Source organism: Neophocaena asiaeorientalis, unplaced genomic scaffold (genome assembly GCF_003031525.2).
Source record: "Neophocaena asiaeorientalis asiaeorientalis breed wild unplaced genomic scaffold, Neophocaena_asiaeorientalis_V1.1 scaffold118, whole genome shotgun sequence".
Taxonomy (NCBI): domain Eukaryota; kingdom Metazoa; phylum Chordata; class Mammalia; order Artiodactyla; family Phocoenidae; genus Neophocaena; species Neophocaena asiaeorientalis.
Genome location: NW_020175528.1, coordinates 8518794 through 8538182, shown reverse-complemented (window position 1 = coordinate 8538182; position 19389 = coordinate 8518794). Strand labels below are relative to the sequence as shown.

Here is a 19389-nt window from a genome sequence, read left to right as displayed (position 1 = left end):
CTAGTACAGATGTTCCAGGACATAGCCGGTAATGTATTTGATCGCCAGCATTGTCTCCTCACAGGTTGGCCGGATCTGGGATTCAGGGAGGGCAAAGCCATATCTGCCTTTATCCCGGAGTTCAAAGGTGAAGGAATATTTGATTCCTTGGTCATAAGCCCAGTCATCAGAGCCCCCAGCAGCAGGATCTGAAATGAACAAACAGAAGAAAGAAAAAATTTAAATCTAGGAAGGAGATTAAAAAACCCCACCAGCTTTCTTTTATGATTACAAATGTTTTACTGCACAAAACAGTATAGGTAGGTGAATTTTCTAGTAAACTGGATCACAAGAGCTATGGGGGCTGTTTTAAAAATTTGTCCAGTCTTACCTCTAAGTCTACTTAGTGGGAGTGATGTGTTTAATACCCCAGGAAGTATGTAATTTGTAATATATAAACTTCTCAGAGTGCTTGTATGCTGAGGTAAACTGTGCTATGTAGTGTGTAATCTGTTTACAAAATATATACAGTTTCTGGGAAAAGGATGTGTATCTCCTAGAAAAATAAGGAAAACTGCATGATGACTGGTAAGAGGAGAGGACTCCAAACCCTGCTGAAACTGTGCTGAGTGATGAAACTGGAGCAGCTTGAGGGCAGGGCTGTGCCTTCATTTTTGTTTCTTCAGGGTCTAGCATATGGCCTGGCACAGATTAGGCATTCCTTCAGTTATTTGTTTGGTGACAGTTATGATGTCATTCATTTATTCAATCACTCATTTGTTCATTCATTTATTCAGTCAACAATTGTATAGCTCTCACTTAGTAGTAGGCCATGTGCTCAATCAACTCTGGAGATGCTAGGACAAAGGAAAGACATGGCCCCTGCCCTCCAGGGGCTTACACTGTAATGGAAAGAGAAACCTCATTGAACTTGCCTGAAGAAGACCTACAAGAAGTTCACCATATGTGAATAGGTGCAGTGTCACTGTGGGTTATTTCTGATAGAACCCCCTTAAGAAAATAGCATACCCCATCTGATACAGAGAAGTTTAATAAAGAACAAGAATACAGGAAACTGTATTCTACATGAAGCTTTTAGAAACCCCTCGGGATTGGAGCCTCTCCAACTGCATTGAAGCCCCCTTGATGATGGGACTGGCCTTTTTTCCTTGTATTTCTGGTCCTTTAAGACCTGGGGCAGAAAGAAATCATGCAAAGGCAAATATATGTAGAAATTGAAAATGGGGCCTGCAGAATGCGCCTTCCCAGCGAAATCCGAACTGCAGCCCCAAGGCGCTGGGGTCTAGCCGCTATCTAACTCTTTTGCCACTTGCTTGCATCCCTTGCAAATAGCTTGAGCCTGAAGTAGCCTTTCGAAACTGCCATCTGTTAGCCAGGAAAACCTTCCCTCTACTGCTTTCCTCCAGCAATTGTCCTTCCAGATAAAGCTTCTGTGTCATCATCCTGGGAACTTATTCCTGATACTGTGGAGTGGGGTGGTTAGTCTTTGGGCGTGCTATTTTCTTAGACATCCTTCTGTCGCAGCACTTAGCTCCTGTATGACAATTAATGTTTACTCTTCCCGCTTCCCTGCTGTGGGTTCTTTGAAGATTGCTCCAGCCCTCCTCCTTCCTTCCCCCTTCCCTCTTGCCTTCTCTCCATCCTTCTTTCCTTTCTCTCCTAGCATCTGTTGAGGGCCTGGCAAGTGGTAGACGCTCAATAGATGTTTACGGAGAGCAAATGTTTCCGTGGGCTGAAAGGGATATTTCTCCCCCTTTTTTCTGAACAGGAAACTGATTACATATTTTTAAAAAAAATTCACTGTCAGGCAAAAGTCACATGCTTTAAATGATAGAAAGGAAAGACGCTGGGAACCATTTGTTGCCTTTGAAGCACGTGGGTTCTTTGCACAGTTCTGATGCCAAGACTTACAGATTGTTGAAGCTCCTGGGCCATATGTGTACTTGGTGCTGTACAGTGTGGCAAGTTCTTTCATGGCAGCTTTAGCCATGCTGTTCTGCAAAAGAGCCAGCAGTAAGTGAGTGAAGAAATAAAAGCACACACCGACAAAAACCAAACATTTGTACATTATTTTTAAGACGTTGAAGACATGTAAGTCACAGTTCGGGTTAGTGTTTTAAACTTAATCAGTGCGCATCCCCATTTTCCAGCGAACTTTGTCATATGATCCAAGTGATTCTTGTGGAAGGGTGTCTTCCCTAATGCCCTCCTCAAGCACTCACTCTGAGCTTCTCTTTGTCACACACAGAGTTGTGTCATATTGTGTCAATACCATTAGCTGCCCTCTGAGTTCTCAGTGACTTTTTCTGTCCTTTATCTCCGTGTCCCCAAGGGCCTAGCCCAGGGTTTGTTACTTAGTGGTTACTCAGTAACTGTTTGTTGAAGCTCTGAGATGGTTAGCACTCTTCTTACCCTATTATTTGAGAATTAGGTCCTTACATTTATTTTAAATGATCGTTGCAGTAAAATCTGGGTCCTAGCTGTAAACTCTGTTGTATCCAGAGTTTATTCTTTTACTTTGTTTTCTTTTTTATTTACATAGAATTTAGTTGCTCTTTTTTTTTCCCTGGAATTCTTATTTAGGCTTGTTAAACATTTTTTTTTAAACCTTAGTTCAGGCTGGAGAAATGAGGCTATAGTGATTTGTAACTGTCCCAGATACCACATTTATTGACATAGTAAAATGTCACTGTGTGTGAAGAATTAGGTTATATCTAAGGATTAGTCTGGCAAATCTATCTTGTCTCTGGAGCTTGTGAGAGAAAAGCAGGAGGCAAGGAGGTCTTTGTGGTTGTGCAAAGAGATTGTCTACCTATTAGAGGCAAACAAAAATCAAAAACATACAAAATAATTCCAAACAAAACAATGCAAAAACCACCTGGAAATAGGGCAGGTTATAAAGTGAAGATTAAGTCATGACAGGATTATGTGAGTTGGGGTAGGAGTGTTAAAAACCACTCAAAAGAATGATTGGATAGTCGGTGCAACCTTCAGTGATAGTGTAAAAATGTTTAAGAATGGACAATTCCAAGGAGGAGTGGTAGTTCCAGCATGGAAGATTTTTTAGACCGAAAAATGAGAGAACATTTATTTTATTTCAAAAGGCAGAACATTTGAATTCCAGAATTAAAAAAAGTAGCAAGTATTAACTTATGTTTTTTTTTTTTTTTAATTAGGAGCAGCATCACCTTCTCATCAGACCCACTGCCCTCCTGCCCCTACCCCCAGCCCCTCAGGGAGAAGGGCTGTGCACTCAATTCCTCCCTGCACAGTAAACTCTCCAGTGTCCACTGACAAATTGTCTATTTAACTGAATCACTTTGAAAGCAAGCTTTACTTTTCTGTCTGGAGAACACAGATTTGTGAATCTGATTGTTACTACAGGAGAATTAGCCATAACTCATTCTGGCTATGAAACTAGCTATATTTCTTACTTTGGCATCATAATTGTCTTGTACATATGCTTGGAAAACTGTTGAAGTTGGTGATGACATCAGAATAATTCTGTTTCTACAAAATAGCAGCTTCCCTTAATCCTTGTTCTAATATTAAAACCAGTTCAGTCAAGTCTTAAGTCAAATTGATGAGGGCATGGCTGTAAGACTTCAAGAATTTCAGCTCCCAAAGCATCAGTGCTTCATCGAAACAAGTGGTAAATTTGGAAATTTAAAAGGAATTATAAAACTTAAATCATGACTTTCTGGTCTGAAATGATGCAATCAGTTTCTTGGAACTAACTTATTATTCTTAGAGTTTTGGGACAGTAATTTGAACATTTTAGGGTTTCATTTCCCTTTTTCCCAAACTGGTATGTGCTTTGTCATACTGTATGGAATCTTTACTGTTGTGATCTAAAGGTATTGTTTCTGTTGTTTAATCTTATTCTAACCAACATACTAGAGTTAGGTCTTCTCTCCATCCTTTAGTATAAGGCCTGTTGCCAGTTGAAATCAGAAATAATGTGTAAACATTGCACAATGCTCAGAATACATTTAAAACCATCTTTTAGAGATGTGAAACATGGTGAGGTACTTGTTCTTTTGGTAGGCAAACAACATGTTTCCTAGTGTTCTACAATTTCTTTAACTTGCGATTCATCCAAGGAAATTTCTAGTTACTTATTTTTCTGTAAGGCAGAACCTCTAATCCTAAAGAACTCTTATTCCTTCCCTAGCTACCTTCCTCAGGCTTTTCTTCTGTTCTGCTTTTTTTCCCCCTTAAACCTTGAATTCTTACTTTTAGTTAGTAGAAATAAGATTCTAATAAATTCCAGGCATGTAATGTACAGCAGGGGTCCCCAACCCCTGGGCCGTGGACCAGTACTAGTCCGTGGCCTGTTAGGAGCTGGGCCGCACAGCAGGAGGTGAGTGGTGGGTGAGTGAGCGAAGCTCCGTCGGCAGCCCCCCCATCGCTCGTATTACTGCCTGAACCATCCCCCTGCCCCACCCCCGGCCCGTAGAAAAATCGTCTTCCATGAAACTGGTCCCTGGTGCCAAAAAGGTTGGGGACCGCTGCTGTATAGCACTGTGACTGTAGTTAACAATACTGCGTCGTATACTTAAAGATGCCAATGAGAATAGAGCTTTAATGTTCTCACCGTAACAACAAAATGACAACAAAATGACAAAACAACAAAATTATGTGAGGTAGAGGGTGTGTAAACTAATGGGGTAAACATTTTACAGTATACACGTGTATCAAATCATCACATTGTTATATGTCAATTACATACCAGTAAAGCTGTAAAAAAAGGAAATTCTTCAGGATTAGTTCCAAATGTGAGAGGTTATGATGACTATAGACAATTTAAGACAAGATCATTGTCTTTATCTCTTGACCTCCTGTGTGTCAGATGGCTTTCAAGTCTCTCAATATTTTTATTGGTGTAACATAAGAATTGAGTTATCTGGCAAAATTGAAGGGGCTTACTTGTGATCTGTTATTGCTTCTGATTTATCAACTTATCCATTTAGTCATAACTACCCTTAGGACCACACAAAAATGTTTAGTTTGCCTTTCCTTAGAGCGATAACCAAGTGCTTTCTAAGCCTTCAGAGTCATCTTTTGGAAACAGTTGCTCTGCCTGTGATGCTGAGGCAATATCTAAGATTGATGTTAACTTAAAATGGCTGTTATTTTGTTCCTGTCACGGGTACCCACTGAAGGAACATCTAGTCTGTGTCTCAGCCTTGGTTCTCCTTGTCCTAAGTTGCTCTCTCATCTTGATGTCTACCTCATCACTTGTCCTCTGACCATCACCTCATCATCACATCCTTCAATGACTCTCTCACCTTCTGTTGAAGTCTGGCCTCCTTTCTTGACATAAAGAGCCTTTGTGAGCTTGTCCCTCTCTTCCCTCTCAGGCTGCATCACTTGCCGTGCATCCCCATGTTCCTTCCGAGCCAGGTTTCCCTGAACTACTTTCCGTACCCTTGCCCGCCTCTCCTTACCTCCATGACGTTGGGTGTCCTTGTCCCTTTGTAGGAAATCTCTTTCCCTCTTTGTTCACAAGGAGGCTTGCTATTGTTCTTCCAAATTCAGTCTAAATGTCATCTTCTTTGCAAAGCTGCCCCCAACTCTCTTAGGGAGCAATGAGCACCCCTTCTTTGTGAGGGCTCACATGTCTCTATCAGAGTTCCTATCACTCTGTGCTGTAATCATTTGTTTTTGCATCTATTTGTCCCCTAGGTGAGCTTTTTGTTGGGGGAGGGTTCTTGGCTATTCATCTTGTATCCTCAGTGGATTGCATTAACACCTAGCACATTGTTGGTTGGTTGATTTAGTCTCTTCCTAGGGCTTCAGGTGAGCCTGATTGGGATGGGGGTGCAGAGTGCTGAGCTCTACAAAGGCTGGACTGTGACCCCCCTGAGTGGAGATTGAGGATGCTTGTGGGGAGAGTGGTGGTACCATGCAGTGATGGTTGATGGGTTACCACATTTAGACATTGACCTCTGCTGGGCACTTAACTTATTTCCTTTGATTAAAAAAAAAAGTGAAGTCTGTAGACCCTTTCTCTCAGCCCCTCTGAGACCAAGGGACAAAAAAGTCAGAGCAGACGTTAATCAACCAAAATATCATATTTTAAGTTCCAAGTATTGTAACAAAAATCCCTGGAATCAGTGTGGGTCTTTTTTTTTTTAAGAGTTCAAATACTTTTACAAATGTTGCTCATTTATCTTCCTAACATTATCTGTCCACATTTCATCAACACAGAATTTTCTAGCAGAATGGAATGCCATGGGGGCAGCACGCTTGGTGGGAATGTTCCAACCAAGCTGGGTGACTGACCCCTGCCAGAAATGGTAGAGAGGGGTGATTCCTGAATTTGCTAAAATATTAGAGAGGTAACTCCTTTTCCTTGTATGTTTCTGTAAAAAGGGACTAAGACAGCTGACAAAAGACTGGCAGAAACAATAGTACATCAGAGAGCATGATCCATGTCTTCAAACTCTAATTAATGACATTTTCTATGTAACCTGTCATTTGAGGGAGATCTTACATCCTTGCTCAGTGGGTTCAAAATAAGAACTAACCATTTACATAAAACCTTAGACTTTGACAAAGAGCTCTTGATAAGAGCTAGATATTTTTATCCCCATTTTACAGATAAAAGAACTGAAACTCAGAGAGGATAAAAGAACTTGCCCAAGGGCATGCAGCCCCATAAGTGGCTGACTTGAGCTAGGTTCTTCTTGCTTTAAATCCTGTGCTCTTTTTCACTTCTCCTTGTGGCCTTGGAATACTTCAAAAGAAGTGTTGCTAGAGCTGGTTTTACCAGTTGTAAAGAACAGAAGAAAGCTAAATATAAATCAGCCTCAGAGAAAACTTTGCTTTCAGTCAAGGCCAAACATGGCCAGCCTTTATTAATCCTTAGATATGAGTTTCCTACCACGTCTTATGCATGTTCTCTTTTGTCACCTGTTTTCTTAAAAAGAGGCCTTGGTCATAGAGCAAAAGACAGAGAGAGTCTAAAATGTCACATCTAACTCAAAGCCCAAGAGACAAAGGACCAACTAGTGTAACGTTTCCCCAGGCTCTGAGCTCCAGGGGGCTGGTGAGATGAATAAGGCGAGGGTGTTCTTTTCCACTGACCTGCATTCCTAAGGAACATGTGATCAGGAAGCCCCGTCTCGTGACTGTGCTCATGGTCATCATTGCGACCTCTACGTACACAGCCAAGTGTCATGACAGTGGGGTCTCACCTCTTCTAATCTTCCACTGGTCCACCATTACCGTACAAGAAAACGAAAGCCCCAAACTGACGGTGGGGTATATACCAATTCAAAGGGAATTTTCTTCAGAACTTTGCTTCTAACTTCAAGTTCTGAGTTTAACCATCCCTCTGGGTGAATACATGTGATAATGGAAGCGTCAAAATGATCTTTAGCGGCAGTTTCCTTCCTTCTGTCCTGTGATAATGGGTAGCTTACACCAAGGGACCAATGAGGAATTGAACTTTTATAAGTTTGGTGTGAAAGGAGAAGCCTCCAAGGCCTACTGAGGCAGGGACTGAGGAGAAAGCCTTTGAAACAAATATGTTTCTGAGAAAAAGGAGGAGAGTAAACAAGTGCAGGCTCTGGTTGCAAAGCCTTGAGATGAAGAAAAGGCAAGGAGTGTGGGAAGGCCTGCTTTAGAGAGCAGGGCCTGTCTGTCCTGGCAGACTCCATGGGGAGCGTGGCAATGCTTTCACTGATGGAAACCAAATTCTTTCTTTGCCTGATCTGAATACATATTTTTAAGCTCTTTAAAATTCAGGTAAAATGAGAAGCACGAGTCAGCTGAAGTTGCAAAGTCCAGAATTTTTTTTTTTCCCCCTGGTGGCGGTAGTGCTTCTTCCAAATAAATGTTAAAAAATAAATGCCGTATGATGGGAATGTACTCTCCCACACTTGAGATTTGCAGAAAATTGTAAGCTCTTTGTGAGGGGGTGTAGGATCCTGAAAGCCAGGGACCTTTGGCCAGGAATGAGACTTTTCTTACCTTTGCTTAAAGCAGGGTTTCTCCACCTTGGCACTTGTGACACGTGGGCTGGATAATCCTTTGCTGTGGAGGCTTGTCCTGAGCTTTGTAGGGTGTTGATCAGTCTCCCCTGGCCTCCACCCAAGGCATGCCGGGAGCATTCCCACAGTGACAACAATCAAAAAGGCCCCCCACCCCCACCCCCGCCAGATGTCCTCTGGGGGAAGGGAAGGAGGCAAAATTAGCTTAAAGGAAAGTCAGATAAAAGATGTAATTATGTTAAAGAAGAAAGTATTTTAGAGAGAAAAACTGAAAAAGAAGACAGCTGGTTTTAAAGGTGCTCTGAATGCCTTGTTTTCCTCTGCTGACGATAGTACAAGTGTCTCCGAAGCACCGCTGCTAGGTCACACCTGCCAAAATCACACTTTACCTGCAGGGTTGCCAGATTTAGCCAAAAATACAGGATACCCAGTTAAATTTAAATTTCAGGTAAACAATGAATGCTTTTCCAGTATAAGTCTGTCCCATGCGATATTTGGAGCATACTTAAACACTAAAAATTATTTGTTGTTTATCTGAAATCAGATCTAACTGGGAGTTCTGTATTTGATGTGGCCATTCTGTTTACCAGGTTACTGGCTCCAGGGCCCGCTGTGACACAGGAGTCATCCTGACATTAAAGTCCTCAGTAACCTGGTTACCTCACTCCCACTCTTCCTTCGAGAGAACATTCACAACAGGCTGACCCCCTCTGCTCCCTTCCTCACGGCAGGAACCAGGGTTTATGCCGAGCACTTAGTAGGTGCTCAGTGGAATTTCTGGTAATTGCCTGATGAGTCATGTACTGACCAGGCCCTGCAGGAGAACTTTAACAGGCCAGAAAGCCACTTAAATTGTATAATGGTAAATCAGCACCTGGTTTCTCTAATCAAAGAAATTCTGCAGTTGTCGTTTAAAATTTCTTTGGTCTTATAAGTGAGATTAGAAATTCTGAGAAAATTCCTGAAGCAAATGTTCTGTGCTTCCAGTCCTGCCTAAGCTGCTGGCAGACTGCCTGACACAGGGACTGTGACCCGGTTGCTCTTGTTATTAGGCAAGGACGTGGTGACAGCAGTGGTGGAGTGTGCGCATGACCCTGCAATTGTCCACCTCCTAATCACAATATTTCTTCCCCCCTGATTTTTACGTTTATCTCTAATCATAGTCCCGGCTTATGCTCACGTGCTTGGGTGGAGCAGTGGGTTTCTGTTTTGGTGGCTCATTAACTAAAGCTTTAATTAAGAGGTAGTGAGGTGTCTCTGGACTAGAAGGTGTTAGATTTTAGAAATGGATTTCTATCTTTTGGTCAAGTTTAATAATTTTTCAGAAATTTTTAGACTGTCATATTTCTCCTGGTTAATGTACGTATACCCATGCAAGTACTGGCCAGAATCATGAAGACTGGGCCCTGAGAAGTCAGGGATCTTACTTGACCAGTGTAAATCCTTAGCAATGTCCGGGGTCAGAGGTAATAATGATATATTTATGGGATAAAAGACTTTATTTAATGAATGGTCTCTTGCAAACCGGCTGCATGGAGCACCACCATAGAACACGGCCACACAAATATGTGTGTGTGCATCTTTGGAAGTTGGGGCAGCTTAGGAAATTCTTCAGCATCCACTAGCTCCATGCCCAAGGCTGCCTCTACTACTGGTGTTGGCTTAACCAAGCCTTCATTGTCTAAGCTAGAAAATGAGAAAGCAGAACCAGAGAAATTCCAAGATTTCCACCTGTGAAATTCTGTGCTTCTAATGTAGAAATGTAATGATAGATGCATGCCCTGGATTGGCATCTTTGTGTAGTATACATCAGCTTTCCATTTGGTCAGTCTGGGAAATGGGTGAAGATACTTAGTTGATTGGTATTATTCTGGGTTTCTGCTTTTGAATTTAGAAGTAGTGTTATAGTAATAATTATTATTAACAGAGCCGTGTGTGCCTCTTTGGGGGGAAGGTAGACCAAAGATTGGGAGCTTTTCCATGCTCAATAAATGCAAAGATATGGATAGGTTTGGGAGCCTTTTCAATTATGTCTCCTAGTTTTTATTTCCTCTGATGATGAAGAGGTCATATAACTCAATATTTCATTACCCTTTAGAATTTTGGAAATGTAAAGATATTCTTTTTCTGGATCTTAAAACTTCCTTTGAAGATAGTGATAGCTTTATACTGAAGAAGTCAACGCTGAGGGACTGGACATTTATGAAGTCATTGGAAACTCACAGTGCATTTTGTATTCTTTCTTTAAATAATATATGCGTGTAAAAACAGTTTGCAGTCAGGAAAGCATTATGCATGTAAGACACTCTTATGTTTCCTCAAACTTTTTTTACTCCTCTGCTGAAGATGTATTTTTTGGTAGCCTTTGTAATCCAGGCTATTAATTCTGTACTTTAACTTCATTGGTCTTTTGCATTCCCATCTCTGCCTTTCTTCCCTCTGAAGGTTGTCTCCTGATATAAGTAATTGTCAGGTAATCTACATGTAAGATCTTTCAGAAATGAAGCCGTACACATTTTCATCACGACTCAAATGTCAAAGGATTGCTACTTACGGTATGTTCTAAATTTGAACTGAGAGAGTGCTAATGTTTCTATACAGAATAATTCCCTTCCAATTATTTCACTGAAGCATTTTTTTAGCTACAAATATGATTTTATATACATGCATATATATATACTAAAATCTGTATAAGACAAAGTCAGCTTTGTAGTCCTGTAAGAAAATTCTGAGTTACCTATAATGTGGTATGGTGCCAATAATTCATCTTATTAGTCTTTTACTATCTTTTGTTTTCTACAGTGGGGTCACATTTTTGTAATTGAGAATTAATATGGAGGCACTAGATTTGGGTGGAACATTCATCTTTCTAGGTCAAGACTTTTAGTTTTTTAAAGTGATATCCTCATTACAAATAAAAACCATGGAAAAGCCAATATCTTTCTTCTTGGGAGAGTCAAATTCTCTTTTGGCTATACATGTATTTGTGATAACACTATAGTTATGAGTTGTTCTAGCACAATGTTCTTAGGAAGTAAGTGAATTGGATTTATACAAAATAAGAAAAAGACTGAAAGGATTTCTAGTTAACTATTCAAATGATTTAAATTGTTTTGGGGTGCCAAACTAAATTCAGATCTCAGATGAATCAAATAATCAAATAATATGCATCTTAGATTTTACTGATGGCATTTAAATATCTCTTTTAAGATACTAGGCAAAATTTTAATCACAGAAAAGATTATTGGAAATTAAAATAACTTTTAAATCAACGTGTGTGATATAAGTGCAAAGAATTTTTGTATTTTATTCACCTATCTTATGCTCTAGAAAACATAAGAAGTAACATGTCCTTTTCCTTGAATTTATTAGATTTGTGGGTATAAATTTAAACAAGGTAAGATTATTTTGTGGTTTATGCTTGTTTGAAAATTGATTATGAATATTTTACTTTGATATAGTTCTGTTTCACTTCTTTGTTAATTAGAATTTAAAAACAATTTTGGAGGATGGAATTTCTAATATATATATATATATTTTACTATTACCTCTCTTTCCTTGATTTTAAATGAAGAAGTGGATCACATTCTCTGGAATGGTTTCACACCATTTGGGGCACATATTGAATTGGCCCACTAAACCCACTTTGAGTCTTGGGTCTTTTCCTGGAGAAACCACAGGAAGTAGCAAGAATTATTCATGAGATTCTAAAGGTAGAACTTACTTGATTCTTTTTTTTAAAGGAAAGTTTGTAGACTTCTAGAGCAGTCATATACTATGTTATTGTATGGAGCCAGTGGGGCAACAAAGTTTTCATTGCTAAAAGGGCTTAAACTTATTCCCCAAGTAAGAAAAAGTATTGAAACTTTGTGCAGCAGCTCAATTCCAAAGAACACTTTAAGCTTTTCTGTTAGCATTAGTCTTTTAGTGTTTATGTTTAAAACTAGTTATTAAGCAAATTGGATATATTGGTGGTTACATTTAATATGGTTTATAATTTTAGTTTTAATATTTTACTTACTAACTCATTCGTGCTTAGTTTGTATGGCTTTGTCTTTTTCTCTTTTGATGTGGTACAGCTTAAACATATTCACATGAGTTAAACAAACAACATACCCCCACCTCCTCTCCTCTGGTGGCCCTGGAAATCGAGGACTGAAATGAGGAGCTGACCACACCCATCTCTGGGACAGCAGGCCTGTGAGCACCCACTGCTGGGAACACTTACAGACTGAGCCTAATTGGAAAACTGAAATATTGAATGGTTCCAACTAATGATGTCCTGTTTTGTTTTTTGGCTACAGATAGGGAAAATGGGAAGATTTTCCTGAAATGAAATGAAATGAAAAATAGCATTTTTTTTTTTTTTTTTTAAAAACAGGACCTGGCTAACTATTAGCTATCAGTTTTCTAAGAAGCTGAGTTATTTTTCCATTTTGCTTTTCACAAGATATTTACAGCATTACATGTTTTATTTGGTCTCTGAAAGACTGAATCTGAAAGTACAAAACAGTTTCCAGTTGATAAAGTTATTGGGTCTTTGAATTTATGCATTTAGGTAAGCCAAATATCTAAGTTGTCTAGGTGAAATACTTTTTTTTTTTGGCATAACTCAAATGCTTTAAATCTTACACTTGTTCTTTCAGATCATTGGTCCCAACTTCTGGCAGCCAGATGTTCATAAATTAAAAAAAAAAGTTGTTTGAAGGATTCAAACCTGCTTATTTAAAAAAATTATACATTGATGTACCATATTTGTTAATTTGAATAGTATAAAACTCTTATATTATTTATCTTTTCATGTGGTTGTATCTTGATTCTCCAACAAGATTGCTAATTTTTTGAGTCAGGGATAGTTCATTTTTTTTGCAATATTTCGCATATATAGTAAGGACCCATTCACATCATTTGTTCATTGATTGATTTACATCTGTGTCTCACCTAATCCAACAATTTAGAAATAAGCAATATTAGGATCTTATCACTTAACCAGATATCAACCAAATGTGCAAATTCCTAACGACATCTGCCATACTCTGCCTGTGCATGTCAAATCCAGCTCAAGGCAACTTGATAAAATTGACTTTCTGATTAAGATTATGTATGAGGTGAAGGAACTTTGTTGATTACCTCAGATGCGTCTGAAATCATCATGTGTGTCAGTGCTGTGGTGAAGCAGGAGGAAGTGGAACTGTTGTCATTTTGAATATTAGTGAATTAACCGCATTTTGGCGATCATTCCCTACATCAAAATCACATTTCTTCTAGCCAATTTATGTAGCCAACTTCAGATGCCTTGTAAATTTGTGTTGGTAAGTTTTTTGCTTCTATTACCGAAAATCAAGAATGGAACTTCCCGAAATTTTTTGTATATATATATATATGTTTTCCAGGAATAGAATTTAAAAATCTCAACAGTGAAATACTATATCTACTACCATGACTACTTACCAACTCAGCATTGTTCTTGGGGAGTTTGTAATCATAGGAGTAAGGGTAGAGTATCATCTGGGAGTATGAGTGGATTGTCAGATATGCTTTGATGGAAGAGAGGTTGTTGTGGATGAAATTAGCCAGGGCCTTGGTCTCTTTTTCAGACTCTGGAGCAGATCCACAGTAAGTTTCATCACAGGGGTTTTTAGAGGCTCCGATAGCTGGAAAAACGTATTGTTGTTAATGGCAAATGGTCATCTACTGACGTTCCCACAGGTCATGTTTCAAAATTTCAAATTAGAGAGTTAGAGAGTTAAAAAATAAGTTGTTTTCACAGGAGTTTTTATAATCATCCTCATGTATGTGTACATTATGAAGTATGCATACATTTAGTCACAAGAGTAGGGTGTTTTTAAGCTAACAGGCTAAAAAGTTGCATGTGAAATCACCAATATGTCCCTGTGTAGTGCCAAACAATGAGATCAATATAGTGTAAGAAGATTAATAAGTAGGGACAAACTAATATCCATGAGAAATTTCTATATTAGTATAATCATTTACTGAGAGTTGAATCACAATTTTATTTAAATAATTGTTTAAATAATTATTTAATGATGGTCTCCTCTAGATTTTACATTCCACAAGTAGTAGGATTATGTCTGGTTTGTTCAGTCTTATGTTTCCAGCGTCTAGCACAGCTGGGAACATAATAGAATAAGCAATACATTTTTATTGACTGAATAAACAAGCTGTTTATTGTCTGTGCTTTCAGAAAGTTAGAACTCTAAAATATAAAATTTTATATTTTTTTCTTATTTTAGACACTATTGTGTTTTCCTGTTACTTCCTTCCTATGCTTTTCAAAAGATGCATGCAAAATGGTCAGCCAGATACTTACTGCACCAACCAGCATCAAAATTTCTGTTGGGGTCTGTGCCAATGCAGGTGGATCCAGCGTTGGTGGAGCGGGTCTTTCTCCACATTCGGTACTGAAAAGTGCAGTTTATGGTTAGGACAAGTATAGTAGAAAGTGGTTGGTTTTAATTTCATTAGCCCCTCTCAGTATTGGTTCATATACCTTGGTCCAGGTATAGATGTAGCCATCGATATTGACCACAGGTAAGACATAAAAGTCTAGCTTGTCGAGAAATTCTGTCATTTTGCTCTCATGTCCATAGGTGCGAACAGCCTGTGTATAAATTACAAAGCAGAATTTCATGGAAAAATGGAATGCATTATGCTGCTAAAATTTACATAGACGAGATGAATGTTGACTTTGGTAACAAAAGTGGCATCCCCTTTTGAAGTAGATATTATTAATATTTAAAAAGCAAATAGCAAAATATTACTGACAGTTTTGTTTAAAATAGTTTCTAGTTCTTCCCTTTTTCTAGGATACTCTGTTTCAGTGGTCCCCAACCTTTCTGGCACCAGGCACCGGTTTTGTGGAAGACAATTTTTCCACGGATGGGGGTGTGGGGTGTTCAGGCGGTAACGCGAGCGCTGGGGAACGGCAGATGAAGCTTCACTCGCTCACCCGCCACTCACCTCCTGCTCTGCGGCCCAGTTCCTGACAGGCCGTGGACAGGTACCAGTCCACAGCCCGGGCGTTGGGGACCCCTGCTCTATTTCATCCATATTTACCTCATATAATTATTACTTTTTATTTTAACTATTTACTTTAAAGATGAACGAAAATTCAATAAAATTAAAGACAACGTGAATACTCATTTCCTTTGAAATAGTAACTGTAAGAACTTTTTTTCAAAGTTAGTAGGCTATGAGGGTATTCCTAGTAAGTAAGGAATGTCTATGGATGGCTCTGCATGTTCCTAATACTGTCATCTAGAAATTTGTTTAATTTTGGTGAGACCTCCTGTAGATGGTCTCAGTAGAGGAAGAAGAATGAAAAAGGCTCCCACTATGAAGTGAGATCACACTGATGGATTTTGGAGAGGCTCTCACCAAGTCTCAAGTTGCATCATGATGGAAGTCTTCTTCTTATTCCTCTTACTTGAGAAGGGAACTCTGTTAAGGGTCTAGCTCTCCCTGCTAAGTGATGTGGATACCTATCTATGAATGAAGGACCTCATACCCATTTATTATGTTCTCTTAGTCACAGTTCTTCAGCCCCAGGATTATATTAAATTTACGTTCAACTCTTCCCTAGGCTTGCTTGAAGAGATTTTAAAATATTTACGGGTTCTGTGTAGTAACAGTTTTTATATATTCTTCATGGCTCTATACACGTATGTTTATTAAAATAACACATGGTAAAGCATGTGCTTTGTCTGTTGGAAGAGCTATAGAACCATGTTCTGTTAGTGGTCTGTGATTAGAGGTAACCAAAGTAATGATGAAAGTCTTTCTTTCTAGATGGCAGATAATGAGATACTCACTGAAATTAAATGGTGCCAATTGGACACATAACATGTCTAGAAACCAAGAGCCTAAAGAATAGATACAGAAGTGCTTTACCCAAAAGAAATTATGTTGTATATAATAATAGTCTTATATTTTTAAAGTATTTCAATATTTTAAACTTTACTTTTGAAATAATTTTAGACTTATAGAAGAGTTGCAGATACAGGGAGTTCTCATATACCTTTTACCCAGCTTCCCCGCACTGTAGTTGGTCGTCACGTTTCCTCTTATCTGTGACAATTCCTCAGACTTTCCTTTATGACTTTGACACAGGTGTTGTTAACCTTGATCACCCGGTTAAGGTAGTTTCTGCTAGGCTTCTCCACTGTAAATTTTGCCTTTGTAATGTAATACATATTTTTTAAGAGATACTTTGCTGCTGCAAATAACCTAGTTCTCTTTAAACTTTTACCCACTAATCCTTGTATCCATCTGTAGATTTTCATGAAGTAGTTATTACTGTGGTGTTCTAATGGTAACTTTCTATTTTGCTCATTTGTACATCTATTAGTTGTAATTCTTCTATAAGAAAGAGTTGTTCCTTCTCTCCCTTTTTTTAAATTTATTGAATCATCTATATCATTATGGACTCATGGATATTTAAAAGGGTTTTTACATATATCTTACCATTAGAATTATAAAGGAGTGGAAAACAGTTATCATTTAGAATAGGGACCACTATGTATTGTTTTCTTTTACTCTGAAGTATACATTGATTATTATCTAGGAGATAATGATCAAGTTAGTGGTTTTTCCACAATCATTAACTTTTAAATGACCTATCCACAATATTTACTACCTGTTAGCCTTTCTACCAAAGGTGGGTAAGAAAGTTAAGATGAGTGAAATACAAATAAATACCATTTGCTGACTGTTTAAAAATTTTGCCTTATCAAGTTTCTTGGTGACCTTTATAGCTTGGACCTTGGAATTATGAATTTTTTCTATGCTATTATTCTTTTATTATAGTTAGATTACAAGGGATTGATTGAAATAAAAAAAACTTTCTACTTTCCTCTGCCAGTAATCATTCTACATACTGACCTCTCTCACAAACCACTGGCAAAATGCAGGGGAAATCCACTCTCTGGCATGGAAACCGCAGTCCATGAAAATGGCAGGCTTATTTGGTCCAGGTCTGCCAACCTATTACAAACAAAAGGAAAAGGGAAACTGTGATTCATCATATTCAGGGGTTAACATTCACTACCCATCTGGGCTTTGGACTCAACAGGTGAAACCTGACAGCAGCAAGAGGTACATTCCATGATTAAATTAAAACATAATACTAGCACGGTATGTTCTTGCCTCTAGACACTCACAATATTTGAGCTGAAGGCTTACATGGCTGTTTATTATTTTTATTAAGCTTGACAAGCTCATATTTTTCAGAAGATGCTTGATTACCCTGCTTAATTGTACTCACATGGAGGTTATTTTCTGCTGCTACTATTAGGAGACGTGACCAAGACAACTGGATGAGTAATTAGAAGTAATCATGATTGTTGCTAATCTTGTAAGAAGTTTTCCTTCTCTCCCATTTATTCCATGTCTTTTTATTTTCTTCATTAGAATTGCATGATAAAAATGGCATTAGAGGACGACAGAAACAAATTGTTGATACGCTGTGTACCGTTGTCTGATAGATATGAAGTTTATGAACCTCTTTAGCAAATGGATTTACAAACAACATCTGGGAGAGGACAATTTCATCAAGGTAGATGATCATTTACATTGCTTACAGGAATGTGATTAGATTTATAGGACTTCTCTTATTTTATTGCATTTTTTCTTTTGAATAAATCAAAATAATGATTAAAAAATTCACATATGATAAAACAATCTGGGGAATCTGTTTGAGGCAGGGAAAGAGTTATAACAATGTTTGGGATGAATATGTCTGTGAAACAGATGTTAATGTGTTAGAATTCATTGATTTAAAGCCCTCAGACATGGGAAGGTTATGGTTAAAAAGGATTACCTTGAGGAGGTATATAGTGTTTCCTAAAAATGTAGTTCCGATGGCACTGCGAGAGATGAGGTCTGGATTTTCACTGGCGACTTGTTGAGTCCAAGCCTCTATCTACCAAATGGAACCATTGGTGAGTTAATGTGACATTCTTGGTTCAATTCCCAAAGCAATGTCTGTCTAAATCACGTGCGCGTCATACCGTTTCCCAGTTGTTGTACTTCTCGTAACTGTGTCCAGTTGCACGGACCCTGCTATCAAACTGAGCCTCCAGCACAGATCTGAGGTTGCTTATTAATACCCTGTAATAAATCAGAGGGGGTGCTCCTGTAAACATAAGCATGTTTCCCAGTCAGCAAAAACCCAGAGTTTCTGCTTTAGCTGATGGTACAGTACATTCTCCATGAAGTCAGATCTGTCCTCTGATTATGCCTTTCAACTTGAGCTACTCATCACAAAGTAAGTAAATCATTGAGAAGGATACTGGAGACTATGAGCAAGGCAGGCTCTTCTTTGGCCCAAACTTCACCTGTTTGGGGGTCCTTGGACCTTAAACTTGGAAAATGATATCCCTGGTACCTGGGGCATTCTGCATCAGGGCCTTGGGCTCAACACAGAAGCATGCCCTTAAGCCCTATCGATGGTCTTTCTTCCTCAAGATTTTCCTTGTTTTAGCACTGAAAGTCCCATGTCCCAGGAACCTACTCAATCCCAGGTAGATTGGGACAGCCAGTCACCTGAGGCCTTTCTTTAGGTTTTGAGAAGAATATCTTGATGGGTGGAAATTCAGAAATATTGACAAGCTAAAGATTTTTTTAGACCAAAGAATACTGAGTTTAAAGTATTCGTTTCTGCTTGCCTTTCTTTTGGCTGGTTTAAAGTAATATAAGAATGGTTCTGTAGCAAGGTAATATGAAAATCGGTGACAGAAACTTTGAGGCTTGCTTATTTCTAAAAATGATTATTCAGGAGAAAGGTCTTATTATAAGAGGCACATGTGAAGGTGTGGGTATATATGACTTTGTTTCTCTTTGCTACTTTTGAGTGGAAAGTGTGTTCTGAAGGGACAAAATTTTATGAGCATTAATGTCCTTGATCATAGACTGTAAATATCATGGGCAGTAGTTAGTTTACAGAAACTTCTATTATCCACAGTCAAGCCTTGAAATGTTTTTATCTGACACACAGAGAATTGTAGCCGCATATCAAAAGTCTACTTCTCCTCCGGCTGCCCCAAGGGCATTCTGATCAAGTATGTCAGGGACATCCTCTGAACCTCCCTCCTGCTCTCTCCTTCTTTTGGTTAACTGTGTGTGAACTTGTGTCTGTTTATGGAAAATACAATAAATTAATACTAAATGATATTTGTTTCCTAGCAAGAGGCAAATACTGTCTTAAGGGCTTAACTATCTTAAGGTAGTATTAAAAAAAAAAAAAAAGAAAAGGAGAAGAGTTTAATATTTATTCCGTGGAAAGAAAATTTCCCATTAAGCAGCCATCAGTACTTTGTTAGTGCTTTCATTTCTATGGCTGCTATAAGTTACCACAAACTAAGTGGCTTAA

General features: G+C 38.6%; 1 protein-coding gene across 1 annotated transcript in view; it reads right to left on the bottom strand.

Annotated features, from left to right (window-relative positions):
• The window catches only part of CPB1 (carboxypeptidase B1), a 37875-nt gene continuing 18486 nt past the window's right edge, over positions 1-19389 (bottom strand). The window contains 8 exon segments of the mRNA XM_024769105.1: positions 1-188; positions 1912-1996; positions 13452-13654; positions 14332-14422; positions 14512-14622; positions 16902-17003; positions 17839-17940; positions 18029-18128. Coding sequence (XP_024624873.1) covers positions 1-188; positions 1912-1996; positions 13452-13654; positions 14332-14422; positions 14512-14622; positions 16902-17003; positions 17839-17940; positions 18029-18128 — 982 coding nt within the window.